This window comes from Pistacia vera, unplaced genomic scaffold (assembly GCF_008641045.1).
Source record: "Pistacia vera cultivar Batoury unplaced genomic scaffold, PisVer_v2 Contig514, whole genome shotgun sequence".
Taxonomy (NCBI): Eukaryota; Viridiplantae; Streptophyta; class Magnoliopsida; order Sapindales; family Anacardiaceae; genus Pistacia; species Pistacia vera.
Window position 1 is genome coordinate 346290 of NW_022196351.1, and position 19897 is coordinate 366186.

The following is a 19897-nucleotide window of genomic DNA, read 5'->3' on the forward strand; positions in this document are numbered from 1 at the left end:
TTGAAGATGATGTTCAAATTCGTGTGCAAATGGAAGGGGATTTGGTAATTTCATTATTGTAAAGTGGGTAGACTGGTAATTGTCTCTACTTACATGAAATTAAATCGTTAAAAATTACAATGTCAAATAGGAAAGGGTATTATCTCTTTTCAATCATCGTATCCTTAATAGATAACAGATTTCACTAACATATTAACGATGGATGGGAAAGTGTTTTTATGAAAAATCAAGGGTAGGAAAATGTAATTATGCTAAACCTTGGGTGGGAAATTGTCATTCACTCTAAAAATAACTTGTCTAAGTAATGCTACTGCCATTAACTTCTTCTATAGCTTCTCTTCAATTTTGAAAAACATGGTTATACATGACATAGTCTACCAGAAAAGGGACTACAGTTCTCGAACAAAAAGGCCAGTCAGTAACTAAACTATGCACATTCAATTCAATAAATAGCCGAGGCCTTACCAGCCTCTCCCAGACTAAGATCCCACAGGTGCAATCCCTTTGGCCTTATCTGCAGCAGTTGCAGCTGCAGCAGCTGATGCGGCTGGATTAGGAGTTGATGGAGGTTGCACTGGGTTGGATTGTGAACTGCTCTATTGTGCAACTATCTGCTGAGGTTGCTGCTGCTGTGAATTGACTTTGGGCAAGTACACTTTTGATCTGATTTCCAGTAAGCGTCTCGTGCTCAAGCAATGCATGAGCCAGTGCATGAAGCTCCTTGCTATGGGACTATGGGTGGTGAGAATAGTTTTTGCATTGTTATAAGCCCTTTCCAGAAAGTATATCACTTCTTTCTCAATAAGGAGCCTAGTCTCTATGCTCATGCTCTTACCATTGTCATCATAATTGTGAGTGACAACACCAACTTCCTTACTCATGCCATATTTTGTAACCATTGCTCTTGCAAGTTTAGTTGCTTGCTGTAGATCAGAAGACGCACCAGAAGAAACTTCATTTTCTCCAAAGATGAGCTCTTCTGCAACCCTTCCCCCCATGCAAACGTCAAGCCGAGCAAGCATCTGCTTGCGGGAAATGCTTGCAAGCTTCATCCTTATCAGGCAATTGGGCAACCATGCCAAGGGACATTCCTCGGGGAACTATTGTTGCTTTGTGAACTGGAAGCACCCCATCAGTATGGATGGCCACAAGAGCATGACCACCCTCATGGAAAGCTGTCAGTTTCCGTGATTCATCAGAGATGACAGCTGACCTGCGTTCACTTCCCATCGTGATCTTGTCCTTTGCATACTCCAGATCAGCCATTGTCACAGCTTTGGCTCCATCCAATGCAGCCTTCAGCGCAGCAATATTGACTAGGTTTGCAAGATCAGCACCTGAGAAGCCAGGAGTCCCTCTAGCAATTATCATCAAATCAACATCATCAGCCTTCAAGACCTGTAATTTAAGAAGAAAAAAATTAGGTAAATTAGGTATTTGAGCATATAGGTAGAGAATATTACTCAAAACTAATGATGGTAGTAGCACGAGTTGAAATATTTAGTACATCCAATGAAGAACTATCCCATGAAGGCTAATATTCTGGGCTGTAAGACCGCAAAGCCGGCAAGGTTACGATAAAAGTGCAATATAAGCATGGGCAAAAATATCCTCACAAAAAACAGAACATTTACATGAATTTCGTGGCTTAATTAGATTATCAAGATCCAGCAATTGTTTAATTGTATGTCAGCTGGTTAAAGAAAATGGAAGAAGTCACAATTCCGGTAAAAGTTTATGACACTAGCATCAATTGGAATTGGATATAACCCATTGCTAATAGGACAAATACTTCAGCCAGGACCGTCAGGTAGACATTCCCAAACCAAAGCACTGTCCAGGATCAGCAGAGCTGGTGATTGTCAACTTAACCTCAGATTTCCAATACACCTTCGTCCTTCTACATCCGGATTTGGAACAACAATGTGGCAATCAAATCGTCCAGGTCTTACAAGCGCCTTGTCCAATGATTCGGGGAAATTAGTTGCAGCAATCACAATAATTCCTTCATTTTGTTTAAAGCTATCTAACTCTACTAGCAACTGGTTCAAAGTCATCTTCATGTACTGTCGATCCTTAGGATTACGGATTCCACCTATAGCATCTATCTCATCAATAAATATTATACATGGTGACCGCTTCTTTGCTGCAGAAAAGAGATGTCTCACTCTCCGAGCTCCAACACCAACAAACATACCTTCAAACTCACTGCCATTGCATGAGAAGAAAGGAACCCCAACTTCGCCAGCAATAGCTCTTGCCAACATGGTTTTTCCAGTGCCAGGTGGACCAACAAGCAAAACACCTTTTGGGAGCTTGCCATCTAAACGAGTGAAGTGCTGTAACAAGGAAAGCCAAAAACTCAGGGAATCAAAATCAACCTTCCTTTGGGTTAAGAAACATACTGAAAGAGGGAATGTCCAACATTTCAATCACAAATATCATAGATATTGCATCTTAATTTATGATTCTAGACCCATTCTATGCACTCAAATTGTCATATCACCGAGAGAAGAGAGAAGGGTATATAAACAGAATTTACATACTCTCAACTGCTGAAGAAAGATCAATTGTTTACATAGGTAGAATAAGCAACATGCTAGCCCAGTCAGAAGCAAGACAACCAAAGGTCCTAATTTAACTTATTGATGACACCTAGATATGTATGCAACTACGAGCATACAAGCACCTCTTTTCATGGAATTTGATACTAAGAACAGTTTGCAGGAAGACAACTACGTGTCAAATTTGTCTAGGACCCAAACTGACACAAAAGCCATGAGGACATGGCTAAGATATTGTTTGCATTAAGATGCCCCATTAAAAAGAGGCAAAGTTGACTGTTTGGGGACTTCATCAAGAAAGATTCAATCTCTCTCTCTTTCATAGATTACCTTTGAGTGTAGACCCCAACATAATTTCTCTTCTAAGTGTGCAACTAGCACAACCATTTAAGTGTCAGTGTCACTGATGAGCCACTTGGGAGGCTGGTCTACAGTAGAAAGGGTAGAGGTGAGAAGTAGAGGAATATTTGTTGTGCATGAGTGTTATGAGTTGTTTTTGGAAGGGCAGGTGGCTTAAGGAGATTGGAAGGAAAAAGAATTCGGTTAGGAGCAAAAGGTGTTAGGGAATAAAAGTGATGGATAGAAAGAATTGAGGAATACTGAGAAAAGAAGGTTAAGGCTTAGAAGGGGAGGTGACTGACCCTCGAAGTTCAGTCTTATCTTTGTTTTTGCTGTACTTAGAATTGTTCCAATTTTTTGCTTGTTTGCTGGGTAGATGATAGAACATGATCTCTGGATGTACTGTTCTATTTTAACGTCAATATAAAGTTTATTTCCTTTTCTTTACTGTGCTTATTGATTGCGGATTAGTATTGGATAGATTTGTTGTGTGTTTCTTGGTGATTCACAGGTTAGTGTTCTATCAAGTGGTATCAGAGCACTGGTTTCTGGGTAATGGTTGTGACGAGAATGCATTCTAGAATGGACAATGTTGAGAAAGAAGTTACCAAGTTAGGGGTTGAAATGGGTACTATCCGAGAATGTTTATTAGAGATACAATCCTGGGTGCGAAGAAAGGATGAAGAAAAAGCTGGCAGAACAATAATGCGCTCATCGAGAGATGTTCGCTCTCACGAAGTAGAAAATCCTAATGGAGCTAATGGGTCCGGTCACAATAGCCAGAATCGAAGTGAAATGGAAGGACGAAAATTGGAAATGCCAATATTCTCTAGTGAGGACCCTTACGGATGGATTTTTAGAGTGGAGCGTTACTTCAACCTTAACAGAATATCTGAGGAAGGGAAACTGACAGCGACGACCATTTGTATGGAAGGTGAGGCCATCAACTGGTTCCAATGGACCAAATCCAAAGCTCCAGCAAGTTCATGAGCCATGTTTAAACTTGCACTCCTTCAGAGGTTTAGTGGGTCACAGGAGCATAATCCTTATGAGTTCTTAATGGCTATGAGACAGACTGGTTCAGTGGCTGAATTTCATCGGCAGTTTGAAGCAGTGGTTGCACTTTTGATAGAGGAGAAAGAAGAGATATTACAGGCTGCATTTTTAAATGGGCTTAAAGTTGAGATAAGGGCTAAAGTTCATTTAGCCCAACCCAGCTTTTTAACACAAATAATTGAATTGGCCTAAAGAATAGAGGAGAGGAATCAGGCTTGTTGAGTTGTACAAATCAAATGTTTTAGGAATAGGATCTTTAGAATAGGAAATTAGATCATTCCCTTTCCTAGTTTAGATTATTTCATTTCCGTATATGGACTGTTGAATGTGTATATATTGTTGTATTTTGTTCACAATCAATATGAAGAAAATTCTTCTGATTTCACATGGTATCAGAGCTAAGAAATCAGAAACCCTAGAAAAAAATTCTTTTCTTTTTTTGGCAATATTTTTCGGAGAACGTGAGGTCTCACCGCCAGCATCTATGCACAGACACAGCCGGCGAGCACACCCATCATCGTCCGACGCTGCATTGTCATCACTAGCGTCAGAAATAGCCCATTATCGTCAGAATATCCTCTCTTTTTTATCTGCCCAAAATTAGTTTTGTTTTTCATCCTAGATCAGTTAAATCTCTCCCATAAGACAATCATGCTCCTTGAAGGATCCAACACCAAATCAGGTTCCATTTCTTTTTTGTCTTTTCCTCCTATCACAACTGAAAAATTAATAGGCATCTCCAATTATTCCTCATGGGCTGCCTCTGTTGAACTGTGGTGTATGGGACATGGTCTGGAGGATCACTTGACCACTAAGGTTGAAGATGTTACGAATGATTAGACTACTTGGGTAAAGACAGATGCTTTGGTTTGTGGTTTATTATGGCAATCTATTGACCCTCACCTTCATTCTACTTATAAAATATATCGAACCTATTTTGAGGTATGGCGACAAGCCAAATTGCTTTATTCTAATGTTATCCGGAGACTCTATTATGTTGTGTCCAATTTGATAAATCTCAAATAGCAAGATGTGGGCATGTTTGACTTTCTTGGCAGGATGGTCTCTCTCAAGGCAGAATTTAATTTGTTATTACCCGTTGGTAAGTCTAAAGTAGAAGATCTGGCACAACGAGACAAATTCTTTATGGTTCTTACTCTTGCCATTATCAGTCTTGCTCTCACTCCAGTACGAGATCAGATTCTAGCAAGTGCTACTGTGCCTTCTCTTGATGAAGTTTTTGCTCGACTACTTCGAGTCTCCTCCCTTGGTGTTGTGGTTGGATCTTCCTCAGTTGATTCTTCTGTCCTGGCCTCTCAGTCTCAAACTTTTATTAAAGGAGAACAAGGGGATCGTTGGCAGGGGAGGTCAACCCAAGTGTAGTTATTGTCATAGGTGGGGGCATATCCGGGAAAAATGCTACAAATTACATGGGCGTCCTCCTCGGGTTGCCAATGTCGCTTATCCTTATCATCATTCTGAATCTTCTGAAGAACCAAGTCAGCCATCCTTGACTCTTACAGGTGCTGATTATGATGAATATCTCTAGTTCCAGGTAAATAAGCAGTCTTCTTCATCTGTTGCTTCCATCGTTCAGTCAGGAAAATCAATTGCATGCCTCACTTAGTTGTCTCCTCAAGGGTCTTAGGTTCTTGATTCTGGTGCATCGAATCATATCTCTGGTAACCCCCATTTGCTTTCTCGCCTTATTAATACTACCTCTTTATCTCATGTTACCTTAGCCAATGGGACCAAAGCAGTTGTTAAAGCAGTAGGTCGTCCACAACCACTTTCCTTCATGACTTTAGATTTGGTCTTGTATATTCCCCATTGCCCTTTTAACCTTCTATCTGTCAGTAAACTCACCCGCTCTTTAAATTGTTCTATCACTTTTACTAATGATTTTGTTGTTATACAAGACTACAACACAGGATGAATGATTGGCGTAGGACATGAGTCACATGGCCTCTATCATCTCAAGTTACCTTCTGCCCCCATTGCCTACACTGTCTTCGATTCTCCTCTTTTCTTCATAATCGTTTGGGTCATCCTAGTTTAACAAAGCTTCAGAAGATGGTTCTAGGTTTATCTACTTTATCGTCTTTAAATTGTGAGTCCTGTCAACTTGGAAAATATTCTCGTAGTACATTTCCAAAGAGTGTCAATAAACAGGCTACGTCCCCTTTTGAGTTAGTTCATTCCGATATCTGGGGTCCTTGTCGAGTCTCATCCATTTTAGGGTTTTCATATTTTGTTAGGTTTATTGATGATTATTCTCGTTGCACTTGGTTATTTTTAATAAAAAGTCATTCCGAATTATTTTCTATATTTGAATCCTTTTGTGCTGAAATTAAGACACGATTTAATGTTGTTATTCGTGTGTTTCAGAGTGATAATGCTCGTGAATATTTTTTCGCTCCCTTTACCGAATTCATGTCATCTCAGGGTATTCTCCATCAATCCTTTTATGTTTATACTCCATAACAAAATGGAGTTGCTGAGCGTAAGAATAGACATTTGATTGAAACTACCCGAACCCTGCTTTTACACAATCAGGTTCCTTTCTAGTTCTGGGCAAATGTTGTGTTAACTGCCTGTTTCTTGATTAATAGGATGCCTTCTTCTGTCCTACAAAACCAGGTCCCTCATTATGTTTTGTTTCCTAATCAACAGTTATACTCTCTTCCTCCACGTATCTTTGGTTGCACATGTTTTGTCCATATCCTTACCCCAGGTACCAACAAACTGTCTGCCAAATCTACCAAATGCATTTTCCTAGGATACTCAAGACTTAAAAAGGGTTATAGGTGTTATTCTCTATCCATTCTTCAATACTTTCTATCCGCCGATGTTACTTTTTTTTAGTCTTCTCCTTTCTTTTCTACATCAGACAGTGATTCTATCACCACTGTCCTTCTATACCCTACTGGTAGCGTGTCGAATGCTCCAAATTAATAACCTTCCTAACCTAACTACTGAATTATATATAGGGTAAGTAAGGGTCGATCCCACAGGGAATGGTTCGATTAATTCCTATGTTCTATCCAATAACCACAACAAAAATAACAAAACAAATAAAATCCTAAACAGTAAACATGACAACGGTAATGAAAGCGGGTTGTAGACAACGCAAACTAAAGTAAAACAAAGAAATCTCAAATGGTAGAAAATATCAAATTAAACACAATTAGTTCTCGGTTCAAGATCCACCTAAACATGCATTGGACATAAAGTAACCATAACACTGTTCTATCTCGTTCTTGTGGAACTACTGACCCTAGGAAACAACAAGTTCTGTTACCCGAATTCTCCCTTAGTTTGTCACTACTGAAATAAGCTCTTCGAGTAGATACTAACCCTTGAACAACCTAGAACAAGCTCTCTAAATTTAATTCAATGGCAGCCTTAAGAAATAGGAGAATAGATCAATCTAAGCAACAATCACGCAAGCTCGGATTATTTAACTTAGGTTATGTTATTCAAGACAATAGACCGAAAACTTGTCCATAATCAGCTATCATCATGTGTCACTTGTTGAATAGAAAAAGGACAATTACGGATCACAATTCCTAACTCTAACAGATAAAATTCCGATGAAATAATTCAGCAGGCCATTACTAAATCACCCAAACAGAAAATTATAAACAATTAAAACAGAATAACATAAACAATTCCAATAAAAACAAGATTAAGAACAATGTTACTGAAGTTAGGCTACACCAATGACATGAATTTAGGCTTCAAAATCCCCTTGAACTGAAGAAGAAAGATCAGCCTCACATCTTGACGTAGAAAGTAAAAGAAAACCGAAAAAAAACTAAAAACTACTGCTGTCTCTCCTCTCTCCTGGTTAACCTAACACTCCTGAATAAATAACATGTTTTTCTCCTAATTCTATCCCAGGAATCACGGAAAATCTTTCCTAGACGTTTCCTAAAAGATAAGACTTCTAGATTTGACAAAATCTTATCAGATATAGATTCCAGAATTCGTCTCCAGCTTGCACCAGGATTCTCGCCATGTAAAAGTTCTTTTCTGGGCTCAGTCACTTCATAAAAATTGTAGTCCCAGATGTTTAGATGAATCTGGGCTTTTGAATTACCCACTTTCGATATCTGACGCTCTAGTTAGGTCCGTTCGAAGATTCAATGCTCAGCTAGGAAATCCTACCGCGACTAGGATTCCAGGTCCGGTTTTGTAACGACTACTGAGAACCCAAACGAACTCGGATTTTCGCCCATAATACCTTCCTAGAAAGCTTGATTTGTCAACTTTACTTCTTCTGAAGGACACTTTTGCAATCGAGAAATCTGACTCCATGAAAAACCTGAAAAACGCAGCACTGGTCAGAATAACGAAAAATCTGGAAAATCTGGAATTTCCTAATCTTTTCTTAATTATTTCCTAAAGTCTATCCAAATATGCCAAACTTACAAAATAAACTCTAATCAACTCAATTAGGCATAAAACATAACAAAAACATAATATGATAGGAACAAAAAATATGTAAATTACACTCTTATCACCTACATTGAGTCTACTTATAATCATCTAGCAGAGGTTGTTACTATTCCTCCAAGTTCTACCCCTATGGGTGAGTCTCCTCCTCTAGGTGATGCTATTGTTCCGAGTACGGCTACTGACACTGTTCTTGATGATGTTCCTGAGGCTCCTGTTCCTGATCCTCCTGCGTCAAATTCCTCTACTGCTGCAGCCCTACCTCTTGAAGACCAATTTCCCATTGCAATTCGTAAAGGTATGTGGTCCACTCGCAACCCTCATCCGATCTATAATTTTCTTAGTTATCGCTGCTTATCTCCATCATATTATGCTTTTGTGTCAACCATTTCTTCTGTCTCTGTTCCTTCTAATGTTCGTGAGGCATTAACTGATCCCGACTGGCATCAAGCTATGGTTGAAGAGATGACTGCTTTACATCATAGTAATACTTGGGAATTAGTTGCTTTGCCTCCCAGCCAATCAGCTGTAGGTTTTCATTGGATTTATATTGTCAAGGTTGGCTCAGATGGTCAGGTTGATCGACTGAAGGCACTGTTGGTTGCAAAAGGGTATACTCAGACTTATGGGTTAGATTATTATGAGACATTTTCTCCTGTGGCTAAGATGTCTTCTGTCCACTTGTTTTTATCTATGGCTGCTCTCTGCCACTGGCCTTTGTACCAATTAGACATTAAGAATGTCCTTCTTCATGGTGAGCTTTAAGAAGAAATCTATATGGAGCAACCGCCTGGCTTTGTTGCTCAGGGGAAGTCTGCCTTGGTATCGAAGTGGCTTAATCTGGCTCAGGTATTGTTATTTCTCAGAGGAAATATGCACTGGATATTTTGGAAGAAACAGGGATGTCAGACTGTAGACTGATAGACTCTCCTATGGATCCTAATTCAAAGCTCTCACCTGGACAGGGGGAGCCTCTTGCAGATGCTGGGAAATACTGAAGACTGGTTAATAAACTTAACTATCTCACCATTACACGACCTGATATTTCCTTCTCCGTCAGTGTTGTTAGTCAGTTTCTACAGTCTCCTTATGACGGTCATTGGGATGCAATTATTCGGATTTTAGGATATATCAAGGGTACACCAGGCAAAGGTCTATTATATGAAAACAGGGGTCATACACAGATTGTCGAATATTCTAATGCTGATTGGGTAGGTTCTTCATTGATAGACGTTCCACTATAGGGTTTTGTATTCTTGTGGGAGGAAACCTTGTATCTTGGAAAAGTAAGAAGCAAGATGTCGTTGCCAGATCGAGTGCAGAGACAAAATACCATGCAATGGCTCTTGCAACTTCTGAGCTCATTTGGTTGAAGCAATAATCCAAGAATTGAAGTTTACAGAAGTAGTAAAGATGAAGTTACTTTGTGACAATCAAGCTGCTCTCCATATTGCCTCCAACCCGGTGTTTCATGAGAGGACTAAGCATATAGAAATTGACTGTCATTTTATCAGAGAGAAAATCTTATCTGGTTGTATTACCACTAGTCATGTCAGCTCAAGTGATTAGATAACAAATATCCTCATTAAATCACTTAAGGGTCCTCGTATTGACTTTATTTGTAACAAGCTTGGTGTATATGATTTATATGCCCCAACTTGAGGGGGAGTGTTGAGTTGTACAAATCAAATGTTTTAGAAATAGGATCTTTAGAATAGGAAATTAGATCATTCCCTTTCCCAGTTTAGATTATTTCATTTCCTTATATGGACTGTTGAATGTGTATATATTGTTGTATTTTGTTCACAATCAATATGAAGAAAATTCTTCTGATTTCACAAGGCTTTAGAAGAAGCCCGATTAGGAGCAGCTAAGTTTTCCCTTATGAATGGACCTGGGCTTTTATACGAGTTCAACAACCATAGATCCAGAAATTTGACCTAACCCAATGACAACCCAAAATTCCCAAATTCTCCAAAAATCCCTAAAATCAACCCCTATTTCCAATTACAACCAACAAACACCTGAATCCTCAATACAGAGTTTGTCGCACAATTACTCCCCTCATGACTAGCCACATCTTCTTTTCGAACCTTTGATCGACCAACCTTTCAAAGGAAAGAGTTTCCATTTAGAAAGATGACAGATGTAGAAATCCAAAAGGAAAAAGAGAAGAGCCTTTGTTTTAGATGCGACGGTAAGTTCTTTCTTGGACATAAATGTGGTGAAAAACAGTTCCAAATCATCTAAATTGATGAAGAGGAAGATGAACCAGAATCGATTGGTGGTGGAGAAACAATTGAACATAAAGTCTAGTGTCAACAAGGTAATGTCGAGCTTTCTCTCAACTCGGTGGTGGGGATCAATGGTCCAAAGACAATGAAGCTTAAAGGAAGAATCAAAGGTAAGGAGTTGATTGTATTGATTGATAGTGGGGCTTCCCACAATTTTATCAGTTTTGAGGTGGTTAAAATGTTGGGGATACCGATATTAGGAACTCGGTCTTTTGGGGCTAGAGTGGGTGATGGGTATAGCGTGAGGTATGAAGGAGAGTGTAGAAATGTTTGTATGGACTTACAAGGTGTTACCATTGTTCAAAACTTCTTTCCATTTGACATGAGTAGTGCTGATGTTGTTCTGGGAATTGCGTGGCTGGAGACTCTAGGTGAGACAGTCACTAATTGGAGAAAGCAAACAATAAGGTTTAAATTGGGAGATCAGACAGTTAGTTTGCATGAAATCCACCAGTTAACAAAACAATAGTGTCTCTCAAAGCTATGATTAAGGCATTGCAACGTGAGGGCCAAGGTTGTTTGATAGAATTTGGACAGATTCAGACACAGTGTGATGAAAATGGGGATATTGATGATCGATTGCTGGATGTGTTGGAGAAATTTAGTCAAGTTTTTAACCCACTCTCAGGACTACCACCTGCCAGATCGAGAGACCACACCATTCTGTTAGAGTAGATGCCCTAAAGCCAATCAATTATTGTAGAATTGACTCTTTATAATAATGGTCATTAATCAATAAAAGACATTTTATTCTATATCGCGTAAATCATTATTATTGCAATATGTATTGACATATGTCCTTAGAATGGTAGAACCGTGACGAGGGTATCAAGTGTTTCAAATCTTGATAGTGAGAACCCTATGAGCACATATGGTGGCCATTCTAGAAACGTCCGTAGCCCCAATATTATTCTGAAGGAAGGGCACATATAATACAATAAGGATATCATAGTGTTGAACGACCCTATCGAAAGGCAGTGACTGATCTCACTTGTCAAGGTTGTTTGGTGACAACCTAGTGCAACACATGGGTGCTTGTTGTAGGCGAATATACCGCAGCAAGTTCACTAGACTGACCCACCAGAGGATTCCATATGGATGGTAACCCCAGTGTCTATAGAACAAATCCTCTAACGAATGGTGGTGCATGTAATCCTTAGACTTGAGATCACCGGAGTGCCTTGTGCACCGATTGATGCAGTATGACACTAGCCTAACGTAGTTCTATTCAGAGTTGTCAATACAGTGGTGATTGGCTACATCAAGGAGTGTATCAAGACTATGGTGGATTGACAGAGGATTCATCATTCTTGGGTACGGGAAAGAGTTATCTCACGGCACAATTCAGTATATGGTAATGACACTAAAACTGTGGCCATAGTGAGATCGAGTTGTTGCTCTATCCGGTTTATAATACAAGTTATTGGTCCAAAAACTGAATACATAATATCGAGAGTAATCGAAGGTTGACACTATTTTATGCCTTCATCTCGTCGAGATAACGTATGATGAAAGGATTGAATTGTACGGTAACCATATCGTTGATAGGTAGCTACTTTGCTGAATCCGAATCTATCGGGTGGCCATGATGCCTTGCTAGGGGCCAATCTTGGTCTGTGTATTAGTGAGACGATTAATTGGTGTTAATCACGATACTATACACTACCGATATGATGAGGAGCCTATGGGTCACACACATAGAAGATAATTTAAGACTCAAGAAGAAAGAAGGGCGTTTTCATCTTTTTAGGAGAAAGGGTATTTTGGTAATTTCACAGTGCAATTAAATTTGCTAAGGTCGTAGCCTTTTATTTAATTTGTTAGAAAAATTAAATAAGTGAAATTACATTTAAATATGTATTAGCATATATTTAAATAAATTATCATTATTGTTAAATGTTAATATATATATTAAATATGTATTAATTGATTTTAATTGAAGATAATGATGAATTAAAATAAATATCTAATTTGGAGTGTTTGGAAACATGAGGTGTTTGGGTTGGAGCCCAAGCCTATTCCATAAGGGAATAAGGCAACTAAAATATAACTATAAAAAAAAAAAGGTGTGTGAGTGATTTTTAATAAAATGATTCATTCTTTGATTGAGAAAGAAAACACACAACCCCAAAAACACTCTTTCCCACGCCACATTGCTATTTTGCTTTGAAATCAAATTCTTTTGATTTTTCTTCTTGTTTCTTAAAGCTAAGGAGAATCTAGCAAATCCCTCCTTAGTTCTTTGTGATTGTCTTAATGTGGACTTCATCGGTTTGATCCTACACTTGGGTCGATAGCAAAACACGTTCAGAGATAAAATTGGAGGAGCCTCCAACGTGGGTATGGTTCTTAAACCTTGAATTGATTTTTCTGCATATTTGATTATTTTTATATAAACTGTGATTTTTGTACCCGGATCTTGGTTCTAAGGAACGATCCATGTAGTTTATGTTTTTGTTTTCCACTGCGTAACTGGGTCGTTCACTAACACATTCAATTAGTTCCAGGAACTCAACCACCAAACCTCAGACCTTATAGGTACCCTTATTATCAGAAAAATGAGATAGAGCGCATTGTCAAGGAAATGTTGGCCTCTGGGATTTTAAAGCCTAGCATAAGTCCATTCTCAAGTCCTATTTTACTAGTAAAGAAGAAGGATGGGGGTGGAGATTCTGTGTGGATTATAGAGCAGTTAACAAGGTGACAGTTCCAAACAAATTCCCAATTCCAACTATCGACGAGTTAGAAGGGGCAAATGTGTTTTCCAAGCTTGATTTGAAATTAAGCTATCATCAAATCAGAGTTAAACCAGAGGACACACACAAAACAGCTTTCCGAACACACGAAGAGCACTAAGAATTTATAGTTATGCCCTTTGGCCTCACCAATGCACCAGCCACCTTTCAAGCAGTAATGAATGATGTATTCAAGCCGTATTTGAGGAAGTTTTTGTTAGTTTTCTTCGACGACATATTGATTTACAGTAAGGAGATGGGTGAGCATGCAAGACATCTAAGCATTATCTTAAAGACACTATTAGATAATCAATTGGTGGTCAGTAAGAAGGAATACATTTTTGGACAACAACAGTTAGAATATTTGAGGCATGTGATCTCAGCAAAAGGAGTGGCGGTTGACCCCTCAAAGATAGAGAGCATTACTAAATGACCAGCGCCAAGGGACATCAGGGCCCTTAAAGGGTTTCTTGGTTTTCCGGGATATTATCGACAATTTGTTCGGGATTATGGAAAGATAGCCCTCCCACTCACTGCTCTATTAAAGAAAGATTCATTTGTATGGAGTATAGTAGCTCAAGGTGCTTTTGAAGATTTAAAAAGACTCATGATGAGTGTCCCAATCCTCTAAATGCCTAATTTCACACAGGAATTTATCATAGAGACTGATGCTTCTGGGAATGGTTTAGGGGTCGTGTTGATGCAGAAGGGGCGACCTATTGCCTTTCTCAGCAAAGGTTTGTCTCTAAATTCCAAACTTAAATCAGTTTATGAATGAGAATTAATGGCTATAGTTATGGCTATGCAAAAATGGCGCCATTATCTTTTGGGAAGACATTTTGTTATCAGGACAGATCAGCAAAGTCTTCACTTCTGAATTGACCAGAAATTGTTGAGTGAGAATTAGCAAAAATGGATTATCAAGTTATTGGGGTTAGATTTTATAATTCAGTACAAACCTGGGCTACTAAACAAGGCAGCATATACTCTCTCTAGAATGCCGGAAGTTGTTGAGAATCACGCTCTTTCTATGAGTTGCTTCTCGGGTATAACAGATTTAGAAGATGCCATTCATCAAGATGCAAGTTACGCGAGATCATGGAACAACTTTTGATCGACCCAAATAGCCATCCTCATTTCAGATTGGTGGGACGACATTTGTTGTATCATGACAGACTGGTGGTGTGTAATAACTGCTTGATACTACTATACTCATAAAAATACATATAATGAAATATGAGTACATTAATAAAAATAGTTAGGCCCAAAAATTTTCTTTCATTTACTATACATATTCTTTACACAAAGTCAGTATTATTTACAAAAGTTCTCAAAAGTGTGGTGGACAGTGTAACTACTCCTCCTCGCCCACCGACATCCATCCAACTGCGTCCTCATCTAGAATCTGCAAAAACATAGAAAAACAACGGGGTGAGCACAAATAATACTCAATAAGTAAATCCTCTACTCGTCTATACCCCGTAACTCTTTCTCTTAATTCATTCCTTACGCTCTTCTCTTCTCATTTCTGTTATCTTTCATTTCTGTTTCTCATACTCTTTTCTATACACTCTCTAGTGTATGTCACGGCCTCATCTTACCGGAGGCACGACCGGGAACTCTCCCGCTCTACGTGACTTCTACTCATTTCTGTACCGATCGGATTTGGTTATGCATGGATTCGAAACCCTTGGCCATGTGAGTGTATATTCTTTCTCTCTATCTATCGAATGTCATGGCCCCTTCTGACCGGAGGCATGGCTGGAACCTCATGTTCCACTCTTCGTGACGGTCACAGCCTCATCTGACTAGAGGCACGGCTGGGGATCACAAAGCACCCACTCTCGTGACTTTACTCATCACTCACGGGTTCCCCATCACACAACCTACTCTATTCTCTTCTTTAGCTCTTAGAGTAGTTTAAGCACAAAGGTCTCTACTTTTTCTCAACTCTTAGAGTAGTCTATTCCCAAAATTCTCTACTCTTTCTCAAGCTACTTCTCAATGCACAATTAATGCATATGGATGGTTCATGCTCATTAATGCACTTAGGAAATGCCAATATGCAATGTTGCAAGAAATAAAGTTCATAAATCATTCTCAAACTTCTCTTAGGCATTTCATCAAACAACTCATGTGCATACAAAAACTCTTCTCTAACTACAACTCTATTTCTCTTTGTAACCATCCAAAATAGGAAGAAATTCCCTTCTATGGACATAACTCCTATCATAAAAGAACACTCCCAAATATTTACTCAATCTCCTCCAACTTTATCTCAACTCATCACACATTAACACTTCCCATAAAGAGAGCATATCCAACACTACAACATGAATACTCGTCTCAACTCAATTTCTCAACAAATAAACATATGTCTCTACTCAATTTCTCAACAAGCATCATTTATACATATATAAAGAAATCTCTACTCAAGGATTTCTTAAACTTTAGCTTGAGTTGGATTTACTTACCTTGAGATGGTGTGATTCCACTAGCACTTCTCTTTCCTTTGGTCGATGTCTTTTCTTTACACTTTTTAACAATAACACAATAAGACCTTAACACCTTTATAGCAAAATTTCACATCTAGAATAAAGGTCCTTACCTTAGGATGCCTTAAAAAACATCTCTACAAAAAAACTACTCAAAAGCCCTTTAAAATCCTTGAAGGATTGGATGGAAAGTAGAGAGAAAATGGTGAATGAGTATGGCGGTGGAAGAAGAAGAATGAAGGGGTTTCTAAGACTTAACCCTTATTTACTCATATTTTACACCTTCTTTCCTAATTTACCCTTACTCTTTCTTAGGAATTCCACCTTTGCCCTTTTAATTCTTTGCAAATGCACCCCCATTTAAACTATTCTCCATGCCATTTCCTTGCATTTCACTCACCACTTTTCCTGCTAATTAGGGGTAGAATGGTCATTGTGCCCCAAAGGAAGAATTATCTAGAAACTCAATACACATTTTGTCAAGCCCTTCGCCGCGGTGAAGAATCTTTCTTAGCCCCGGTGAAAACTTACACAACCTATACCATAGGTTGCAGAACTTCATCGCCGCGGCAAAGCTTCTTCTTCGCCCCGGCGAAGTCTGTAACACAAAAATTCGCCAAGTCTTTACAAATTTCAGGGCAACCACTCAACCAACTCCCAATATCAATTCAACCATGGACCAACCAAACTATAACAACAACAAACCAACTCAAATGAGGAAAAAACAATAAGCATTCAAGTAAGACAACACAATTAAACTATGTACCTCAAGTGGGGCGTTACATGGTGCCTAAATCTAGACCTCATATCTAGAAAATATTACATGAGTTTCATTCCTCGCCCATTGGGGGCCATTTGGGTTTCTTTCATACATATAAACGCATCACAAATGTAGTGTTTTGGGAGGGGATGAAGAAAGATATTATGGGGCTTGTGGAAGCCTGCACTATTTGCTGACAGAACAAATACAACGCCTTGAGTCCAACGGATTTGCTACAGCCATTGCCCATTCCTAACCAAGTGTGAGAAGATGTCTCTATGGACTTTATTATGGGGCTTCCAAAAGCTCATGGGGTAGATACAATTCTGGTAGTTGTTGATCGTCTTACAAAAACCAGCCATTTTTTAACTCTCAAACATCCTTACACAACTAAAGGGATAGCTGATCTGTTTATCAAAGAGGTAGTATGGCTGCATGGGTTTCCCTGCACCATTGTTTCAGATCGTGATAAAGTTTTCATGAGCCACTTTTGGGGAGAATTATTTAAACAGTCAGGAACCCAACTGCACATGAGCTCAGCTTACCACCCGCAAACGGATGGTCAAACCAAGGTGGTAAATTGATGTTTGGAGACGTACCTCAGGTGTTTTGTCAATAACCAACCCCAACAGTGGCCGAGATGGGTTCCATGGGCAAAGTTTTGGTTCAACACGACTTATAGTAGCTCCACAGGTATGTGTCCATTTAAGGCTCTATATGGACGCGACCCTCCAACGGTGTTGAGGTATGCTGACCACACTTCCTCAGTCGATGAAGTCAACCACCAACTCTGGAATCACAACAATATCATGGAGGAGTTAAAGGTGAATCTCCTCAAGGCTCAAAACTGAATGAAGACTTATGCTAATAACCAACAGTAAGAAGTTACATTTGAGATAGGGGAATCTGTGTATTTGAAGTTACAGCCCTACAGATTAAGATCTCTAGCTCATCGATATAATGAGAAACTTAGTCCGAGCCTTTATGATCCATTTGTGATCACGGACAGAATTAGAGCAGTGGCATACAGGCTAGCATTACCTCCCTCAGCTCGTATTCATGACGTTTTCCATGTCTCGCAATTGAAGAAGGCAACTTCCCCACTCCCCAATAGCCAACCCCTACCGGCAGCCCTCAATGAAGATTTTATTTTGCAGGTTGAACCTGAGGCTATACTCAAGAAAAGAAATCTCTTGAATGGACAATGGGAGGTACTAATTCAATGGAAAGGCTTACCTCCTTATGAAAACCCTTGGGAGGATTTTGACACAATCCATTCTCAATTTCCTTCCTTCCACCTTGAGGACAATGCGGTTCTCCTTGGGGAGGGTAATGATAAGCCACTTAGGAGGTTGGTCTATAGTAGGAAGGGTAGAGGTGAGAAGTAGAGGAATATTTGTTTTGCATGAGTGTTAGGAGTTGTTTTTGGGAGGACTGGTGGATTAAGGAGATTGGAAGGAAGAAGAATTCGGTTAAGAGCAAAAGGTGTCAAGGAATAAAAGTGATGGATAGAGGGAATTGAGGGATACTGAGAAAAGAAGGCTAAGGTTTAGAAAGGGAGGTGACTGACTCTCGAAGTTCAGTCTTATCTTTGTTTTTGCTGTACTTAGAATTGTTCCAATTTGTTGCTTGTTTGCTGGGTAAATGATAGAACATGATCTCTAGATGTACTGTTCTATTTTAATGTCAATATAGAGTTTTTTTTCCTTTTCTTTACTGTGCTTATTGATTGCGAATTCGTATTGGATAGATTTGTTGTGTGTTTCTTGGTGGTTAACGGGTTAGTGTTCTATCAGTCACATAAACATTCACACAGAGATAGACTAACAGCAGTGTAATTGTATGCACTCGCGCATACATAGAGAGATGATTATTAGTGATTTACCTTTGGATCTCAAAGATAGTGGACAATTTCTTCAAGCTCTTGTTTTGCCTCGTCAACACCCTTTACATCTCTAAACTTTGTGTTAGATTCCATGCTAGGCTGCACTTTTTCATGTAAACCAAGTCCTAAAACATAGAGAATTACGAATATGAAAAACTGTGTTACATTAACTTCAATTTGAATCTGTCCCAGTGACCAATATCATAGTAAAACCAAAAGGTATCATATATAGTTATACCTTTACTGATTCCTCTATCCTCAATAAGTGCTCCAACACCAGAAATCAATAGAAAACCCAGTAAAAATTGTGCGAATCATACGCCACAACTGCTCTTTAAAATACCCTCCTTTAGCTGGCACCATGTGTACAGGAGCCCTGGCAGTTCCAAGGATAGCATCTTTTGTTGATTTTCCCACATTCTTAAGAGCCGAAAAGGCTCCTATAATTTCTTCTTCCCTTGCTGAGTTGGCAACACCTACAAATATCATAGAAACCTCCTGCTTAACAAATAAAAAATAAAATAAATAACATCTGTAACAAAGCAAAAACACATTCCAAAATTTAAACAGATAAACACAGGCCAGATTTCAAACTAGTAGGTATCTTCTTTGCTTAATTTTTCATAACAATACTAGCATGCCCACCTAGCAACATGCATATCTGAATCAGGAATGTCTTTGTGAAAACCAGGAATAATTTGCAAAATGATTTAAACATCTCATCTTCATTTTGCCCAACTTTGCACTCCATCAGTATATTCAATGCCCTCAATGCTGATATATTTGTAAAATAAGAAATTTATTTTCCCACCCAGCTTAATGTCATCCAGCCTGTCACCTTTAACTAATGCTTTAACATATTCATTGAGTGCTGCTTGGTTAGAATGTAATGACGGTTGGCTATCAAATAGTCTAATCACTGCTTCAGGATCATTTCGACAAACAAGTTTTGGAAGCTGGGCAACCTCACTTGCTTCATCTGCATCATGTATTCTATGAGCGAAATTACCAGCATAATTTGACTGTAACCTTTGTTGAGCACTTTTACCCAATGTTCCAAAAACCGAACCGGACTATGACCCGTTCAAGGGTCAGGTTTCCGGTTGGATTGGTCGATTGGACAGTATCCTATAAAATTACTTTTAGTCCCTAAATGTTTGAAATTCATGAAAAACACCGCTATAATACTCCCTTAAGGTTTGAAATATGTCTAAAACACCCCTGTCACGTGAAGAGGCTGGTGAGTGGTGGCGGCAGTGACAATCGACAGCCAATCGAAGTTTGGAATCATGGGGCTTTTGATGTATAGGT

General features: G+C 39.0%; 1 protein-coding gene across 1 annotated transcript; it reads right to left on the reverse strand.

Moving 5' to 3' along the window:
* Nucleotides 1–384: 384 nt before the first annotated feature.
* Nucleotides 385–18948, reverse strand: LOC116106436 (ATP-dependent zinc metalloprotease FTSH 4, mitochondrial-like). Its single transcript, XM_031392802.1, is given in 6 exon segments — nt 385–732; nt 735–1043; nt 1045–1462; nt 1891–2339; nt 18587–18711; nt 18825–18948. Coding segments are annotated over 5 exon segments (1449 nt in total). The 5' UTR covers nt 18680–18711; nt 18825–18948; the 3' UTR covers nt 385–552.
* Between the last annotated feature and the right edge of the window lie 949 nt (nt 18949–19897).